This window comes from Hypanus sabinus, chromosome 15, assembly GCF_030144855.1.
Source record: "Hypanus sabinus isolate sHypSab1 chromosome 15, sHypSab1.hap1, whole genome shotgun sequence".
Lineage (NCBI taxonomy): Eukaryota > Metazoa > Chordata > Chondrichthyes > Myliobatiformes > Dasyatidae > Hypanus > Hypanus sabinus.
Window position 1 is genome coordinate 78079583 of NC_082720.1, and position 8180 is coordinate 78087762.

Below are 8180 nucleotides of genomic sequence, written 5' to 3' on the forward strand. Positions count from 1 at the left end.
ATTTACCAGTTCTTGTTGCATCCCAATCACCCTTTTTACTTGGGCAATTAATGCCAGTCCCACTCATTGCTGCTCTGTTGGGAGAAGAGGGTGGGGACTGTCTACTGGTATTCCCTTAGCAGTTGTTGTTTTGCACCTCTTGCAGTTTCCATACTTGCTGGACATATTCTGATGTATTCCCCAGACCAGGGGTCGGCAACCTTTACCACTGAAAGAGCCACTTGGACCCGTTTCCCACAGAAAAGAAAACACTGGGAGCCGCAAAACCCGTTTGACATTTAAAATGAAATAACACTGCATACAACGTTTTGTTTTGCCTTTATGCTAAGTATAAACAAACTATAATGTGCTGCATTTATGAAATTGATGAACTCCTGCAGAGAAAACGAAATTACATTTCTGCATGCAACAAAAACATTTTGAACTCCGAAAAAAAGACGTTGGGTTGAAGGTTACTTTTAAGTAAAATACTCAACGTCTATTTGAGTCCTTCTTGTATTTATGAAAAACGCCAAACTTAAATTTGCCGCCAGCAGCAAACCAAAAATAACGTCAGCCAGCTGTCAACCTGAAAAATAAAAGGACTATTTCACTGAACAATGAAAACATATGAATATACGTAAAATAATAGGCAATTAAAATATTTATCATACTTGTTCAGGTTGACTCACACCTGACAATGCAGTCGTATTCAGTAGGGATGGATTGATGCTTAGGGGAGTGACCGGGAAGGATAATGTGTTTTTTTCCTCTCTGAACTCACAGAAGCGTTTCCCAAACGATGTTTGCATTGCGATGATTGCAGAATGTAAATACTCCGAATTTATCATGTCGTGACCTTGTTTGAACTCTCTCAAATTGGGGAAGTGAGACAATGTGCCTTTCTGTAAATCTGTGGCAAGCAACGTCAACTTGCGCTCGAATGCCAAAACATCCTCCAACATGTGCAGGGCTGTACGTCCTTACCCCGTTGAAGAGCTGTGTTCAGGTGCGCTGTCATGTCTACCATGAAGTGTAGCTTTTCCAGCCACGGTGGCTGTTCCAGCTCAGGAAAGTTGAGCCCTTTGCTGCCCAGGAAAGTTTTCACTTCTTCCAGACACGCGACAAAGCGTTTCAGCACCTCCCCTCTGGACAGCCAGCGATAAAAACACGTTGTAGCGGTGTGCTACACGCAGTCAGTAAACTGCAGTCAAAGATAGCTTTATTCAAACTAAACAGCCTTGCTTTTAAGCCTCCCTCAACCCGCCCCCCATGGGCGCGGATGCGGCAAAAGACACGTACTCACAAACCCCCGTAGGCTATCTCCCTTAGCCTGAACGCTGGCTAATTGTGAGCCGGTTCGGATGTGTCAGGAAATGGGTCGCCACAACGTCGTATTTAGATTGTACAAGATCACCATAATCTTCAAATTTAGATTTACATTTCAAAAACTAACAAACTAACATAAAATACATTTTAATTAAATACTGACCATGTAGCGGTGTGCTACATGCAGCGCTAAAATTACGACACGGAGTCGGTAACTGCAGTCGAAGGAAAAAACTTTATTCGAAATCTTCAGCCTCACTTTTAAGCCTCCCTCAACCTGCCCCCCCCATGGCGCAGAGGCTCCAAAGCTCTGTGCTCGCAAACCCCCGTAGGCTATCTAATTGTGAGCAGGTTCGGATGTGCCAGGAAAAGGGTCGCCACAACCAATTATTTCCCAAAGCAACAGGGAGCCACAGCACAGACGTAAAAGAGCCACATGTGGCTCCAGAGCCGCGGGTTGCCGACCCCCGCCCCAGACGGAGCAAGCATTGGAGATGCTCTGTCAGAAAATCAATGGCATCTGGCACAATAATTCTGGCACCTGTATGCCTCTCATTGAAGCAGCATTCACCTAGCAGAGTAGAATTGATTTTTATTTTAAAGGTGCCAGTGAAATATAAGTTGATGTCAGATTCTAATGTTTTTGATACAAAGTTTTTTTGGAATTTATTAAAGAGACACAAAACTTGTTACTTCGTGATCATCTTATTTGGTCTAATAGAACCAAGAGAATTGGAAATGGAGTAGCAAGAGGGGAGTAGGGGAAGGAAAAGAGGCAAAGATGGCAGGCTAACATGCTCTGTCATAGACAAGACAATCAATTCAAATTAGTAGATAAGAGTTAACCAATCAGATAGATCCTTTTCAAATAATGTGTTACCGAAGAACCTTCCTGAAAGAGAGAACTGGAACCATTAGGGTACACAAGGAACAATTGCACTGTGACCACTAGGAGTTGTACTGAACAGTCAATGTATGTAGAGAGTTACGGAAAATACAAGCAAGCATAAATTGTTCAACTGCAAAGAAAATAATAAGAGTCTAATCCAGCAATGTTGGATTTTTATGTGGAAAAGATCATTAAGCACTTTTGATTCGGGGCCCTTTTTATTTTCCTATATCATGCTTGTACTTTGGTTCGTCGTTGTTCAAGACTATATCATTGATATTTTGCACTGAATTTGTGGTGTGCTGTGCTTGAAAATAAACATCTTTCATTGATACTTTTCACCATTATACAAGAAATTGAAGTTTAGCAATTTCTTTTCACAACAGATAAGTGATCTTGATTTATTCTACTGGAGGGAACTTGTTGCAAAATGTTTAGCAGAATATTCATCATCCACTTGCTCAAGACCAAATAACAAAAAACTCATGTGGATTGTTTCAAGGCGCACGTCTCGGCAGCTTCAAAGTTACCATCGTGTAAATCCTCTTCCAACAATTCCTGAAGTTACCACTAGCACTGAATAAGGTACGGCTTGGCGTAACTTATTCTTGTTCTGCTTTTATAAAGTGTTGTTTTCTCCTTTTTCCCCATCATTCATTTGAATTTATTTGTCCCTTCATGAATTCTGTTACACCATATATTAATAATGGTGTACAAAAATGACCAAACTGAAATTACAGTAGATAGTCACAAGATGATTATAACACAGCACTCCAGAAGCCCACAGCCCATTCTGACAGCATTAGATCGTGACACGAACAAACTGCACATATTCCTCTGTAATACTTCGTTAATAGCAGAATGATGCTTCTGAACTTCAGGAGGGTAAGATTAAAATTCTCGTTTTGGGGTTTTTCTTAAATAAGAGTTTTCAGTGAAGGATGGGTATTGGTCTGGATGCAGATGAACACCCATGCCTTTTTCCCAATGCGTAAGATTTTATATCACCAAGTAAGTAGAAAGGGGCTAATTTTAAAAGTTCAGCCCAATAAGGCATGACTTGTAATGTAGCATTCCCTCATTATTCCATAGCACTGCCCGGCTGAACTTGTCCTTCAGTCTCGTGAGTGAGATTTGGACATAAATGATTGCATCTGAGGCAGGAAAGCTACATGTGACACATTAACCAAGGGCTCTAAACTTTGATCTTGAAGTTTAAGCTGTTAAATTTTAAGTGCTATACCATGAATCAGCAAAAGACGACAGGAGATGCTCAGTGTTATCCACTTGAGTCATTGTATTAATTCAATTGCATTTGGAGAATTTTTTTGTGCTTAATCTGTAATATGTATGAATTTTTTGGTCAGCTGATAATATGAAATGTTAGACACACTGCCTGGATATGGAGATATGCAATGTACAATTAATTTTAAGCAAAAGTTCAACATGGATTTGTTTTTTTTTCTTCTACAGAACCTTAACATATCACTCAACAAAAGAGATTGACCATTGTCACATTAAGTGCCACAACAGTGAACTGATTTTTTCACCTTCAGAAGAAGTGACCTTTCAATTTCTGCAGCTTACTGTGAAACATCGTGTGGGATGTGGTTCTGAAAAATAACACTGGTTACTTTTTTCACTATTATTTTCCCAATAGGATGCCTAACTATTTTCGCTTGGTGATAATCATGTTTTGAAAGCTCATTCAGATCTTGACTTTGTATCCCATCATCCTTTATCCAATCTCATTAATTTAATCTGAACACATCAGTTGAACCTTTTAACTTTTGCTCTTTTGGGGATCCAGGTGGAAATGTATTGATTTTTCCCCTGAAGGAATCTCCATTAGTTTGAGAATCATTGTAATGTGATGACTTCCTTTATTTAGTTCTATCCTTTACTGAAAGTTTGAATTGCAATAAGATGCCAGATGTATCTGTAAATTGACTGGAAATAGATTTATTTGCAGTTAATCTATGAAGGCTACTTTTTAAGATTTAATGTATGATAAGTCTTGATTTGAAAGATTTGCAGATATAAATTTTGCTGGTTTTGAAAAGACTTTAGATGAGGAAAATCATATTTGCTCTTTACTTCCAGTTGCACATCTCTATCTAATCGTTGTTAGTAAGCAGTTGAGTTGAAAGGTGTGTTCTATAAATTCAGGTGTTATGCCAAGAGGTTCGTGTTTTATTATCCACACCTTAAGTTATTTAGTAATTTACTTGCACTTGAAACGGGTTACCTTGCGTATATTTCTAACTGAAAAAGAAGAGTATAATTAGCTAATGATCTCATTCATCTGGATGACTTAACTTGTAATTTAGGGGATTTAAAAATAGTTTTTTCTCAGCCGAGCTCACAATGAGCATTAATTCTCCATTTAGTGACTTTACGGAAGGCCTTTATTCAAGAAGAGTATTAGTAGATGTCAATATTCTCTGTGCGTAAAACTGGTATATTAGCCATGCCTCACCAGTATTCTACACTTTACCCAGTCGTTGATTGGCCTACATTAAGGAATTAGAACACGGCAACACCAATGTTCATTTCAGCCACTTCAAAACATTTCTCAAAAGTTTCAGAGTTCTCTTGTAGAGAAAAATAGGGGAAATGGAAGTTTCTTGATGTAACATTCTCAATGTGTTGAGATAAAAAGAACATTTTGAATATTGCCTGAGCACTTATGGATTTGGGAGATTTTCTGACTACCTCTAGAGTTTAGTACTGTTTTTCATAGGAATTTTGTATTGTTATGGGCAGCTATTCACTCGATTGTTGTGTAGTAGACAGTTGCTGTGCTTTGCTTTACTTAAAATTTAAACATTGTTTAGGGTTTATTTGAACTTACAAAACAATCCAGAGAAAAAACATAATTTTAACAAGTGTGAGCTCTTGCACTGTAAGATTGTTACCTGGCAAAGATATTGGACTGGGGCTTTGTCACTCATTAATACTATATTTGTAATTCCTGATAACATGTATACTTGGAGTAGAAATTCCCTTGGTCACAAATGTTAGTAAACTTTGGATTTTCAGTATGTTGGCTGTTGTATCAAAACCATAAAGAAGTTATTCTATAAAATCAACCGTGATGTTCTTTGTTAAAGGGAAAGATAGGATTTCTGATCAACGAGATCAAAAATACTGAAGTAGAAGGATGCTATATCTATTGCATGTGCTGAGGGCTCCCAACTTGGGAATGGGAATTGATGCCAAAGGGCTGCATATTATAATCTTATAAATAATGCTTATATACTTCATATCTGAAGGGTTCTCAGCATGCCTTTTGTATTCAATACTTGATGTCACTGTGTTGACTTTGCTGGATAATGTTTGCCTTTGACCATGTTGCCAATTAATTTTGGCTCTGGTGGTTTAAGTTAGTAGGTAATCAGCAGCAACATTTTATTTACTGTAATCTGAAAAGCGTGCAACAGTCTTAAACAGAGTTGAACCACAAGATTAAATATTCCCAAATTGTGAAATTATGCCAGTGAGTGTACGTGTCTAGGAGTTGCTAGAAACAAAGTGGTTTAGAATCAGATTTAGCTGCCCTTTAAACCTTAACGTGTGCAGAGTTGACTGAGATCAGGGGGTAGAGTCTCAGAATAAAAGAATATCCCTTTCGAACAGAGATGAGGGGGAATTTCTTCAGTCAGAGGGGGATGACCTGTGGTATTCCTGGCCACAGATAGCCCTGGAGACAAAGTCCTTGGGTATATTTAAAGCAGAAGTTGATGGGTTTAGTAAGAGTGTCAAAGGTTATGGGAGAAATGCAGGACAATGATGAGAGATAGTAAATCAGCCCCAATTGGAGCAGATTTGATGGACCAAATGGCCTAATTCTGCTTTTTTTTGGGGGGGGGGGGGTGGAGAAATGGAAAGAAAGACTATATCTGCCCAAAATGACAGGTGAGAACTGGCCTGATCAAAAATGTCTTCCTTTCAGCCCAGTAGCAACTTGGAGAGCTTCTGTAAGTGAATTGTATCCACACTGCTGGTGTGTTGCTGAACCTTTTCTAGCTTCAGTTTCTGCAGACTGATTACCTTGTCCCAGTTACTGCTTCTGATTAAGGCCAGTGAGTCTGGAATTTAGTTGTTGTCACAGCTGCCTGTTCTTGCAATTAGTACATTCTGATATAGCTACACAATCAGTTGATAAATTTAGAAAGTGTTATGCAGGAAGAAAAACTGGAAACCTTTATACTGGCTACGTGATTCAGAATGTAAATTTTTCCACTCTCTTATTTTGTTTCAAAATCTTTAAACCAGTGTATGAGGAAAACTATGTTTGACGTCAAACTGGTGAAAATGTTAATATATTTAAACTTTTATAGAACATCGTTAAGACCCTGCTGGGGAGGTGTCTTTTGTCCCTTTTTAGTGCTATTCATTTAACTAACTTGTTAATGATAGCTTGCAGCTCTGTTTTAACTTATTTAAACTGAACATGTGTTTTAACGAATGAATTGATCAGTGCAATATAAACTAGTTTACAACCTACAAGGGGAAACAAAAGTTACAAACAACTGAATTTTTTTCTGTCATTGTATTTAAGCTTGAACAATTTATATTCTAAAGATGAGCCTTTTCAATAATAGTTTACATTGTGCATTGTGGTGATGACCTAGCCTTTAGGGGAAGAGAATAATACTTTAAACCTATTGATGCAGTAGTACTCTAAATACTATTGCTGATAAGTATCTCAGTGCAGTGTATTTGTCTTTGTATTAATTCTTAGTTTGTCCCCAAACTTCAATATAAGTTCTGAAGTATGACCATTTTATTCAATAAACACTTGCATTTCCATAATATTGCTCTTCAGTTATTCTAACTTAATGGTTGAAGAATTGTGTTTGGGAAAAACTTCTTTGACTTTATTCAAATAGTGTGTTTGAGGTATAGGAAACAAAGTGTGACATTTAAGCTGTGCAAGTAGCAGAAAATGCTACAGCAGCTCAGCAGGCTAGGAAGCATCTCTGGAGGAAAGTGAATAGTTGGGATTTCAGGCCAAGATCCTTCATCATCAGGATGATCCCTACCACATCTGCTCTTTGACTTCCAGCAGCTGATGATCTTGGTGCTTAAGCAGGCATGGAATAATTCAACCCATGTCATAATCACAGAACACAACAGCATAGAAACAGGTCCTTCAGCCCATCTAGTCCATGCTGAACTGCTGTTATATCTAGTCCCACTGACCCACATCTAGACCAGAGCCCTCCATGCCTCTCCCGTTCATGCACCTTTCCAAACTTTGCTTGGATGTTGCTGTCAAACCTGTGTTCACCACCTGCTGGCAGCTCATTCCACACTCTCACCAGCTTCTCATATTTCACTTAACCTATGACGTTTAACTCCAGTCTCACGCAACCTCCAGTGGAAAAAGCCATGTCTCCATCCCTCAATTTCTTGCACATCTATCAAATCTTCCCTCATTCTCCTGCACTTGGGGGAATAAGGTCTTAACCTATTCAACCTTTCCCTGTAACTCAGGTGCTTAAGTCCTGGCAACACCTTTATTTTTTTCCAGTATTCTTTTAATCTTATTAATACCTTTCCTGTTGGTAGGTGACCAGAACTGCACACAGTACTCCAAATTTGGTCTCAGTCTTGTATAACATGCCAACCCTTGTATTCAATACTCTCAATGGATAGGATTAAATATTCCCATTTCAGCCTGATACAGCTAAAAAGCACACCTGGTTCCAAGGTCAACAACAATGTCTTAATGCTTTTAAACAAACTATCAATGCTTAAAACCGACAGAAACAACACCGATTGTGGTCAAATGTGCCCACCGAGGACACCACAGAAAATGCGCGAGTGTAGATCAAGATTACAAGTGTGTTTCAGGAAATGGGGTTTTTGAACTCCCTATACTGACTATCTTGCTGGCGGACGTGCAGTCTCTGATGAATAAAATCGATGATCTCAGAGCCAGGGTGCTGAATCAGAGGGACATTAGGACCTCATG

General features: G+C 38.7%; 1 protein-coding gene across 6 annotated transcripts in view; it reads left to right on the forward strand.

Moving 5' to 3' along the window:
* Positions 1-7015, forward strand: part of ccng1 (cyclin G1) — a 28074-nt gene extending 21059 nt beyond the window's left edge. For 5 of the 6 annotated variants that reach the window (XM_059990567.1, XM_059990565.1, XM_059990566.1 and 2 more), the window contains 2 exons: positions 2584-2782; positions 3671-7015. In XM_059990567.1, the coding sequence (XP_059846550.1) occupies positions 2584-2781 (198 nt within the window). In that variant the 3' untranslated portion in view covers position 2782; positions 3671-7015. Of the gene's footprint in view, positions 1-145; positions 627-2583; positions 2783-3670 lie in introns of those variants that run through there. The other variant, XM_059990569.1, reaches the window with a different exon arrangement.
* The last annotated feature ends 1165 nt before the right edge of the window (positions 7016-8180 follow it).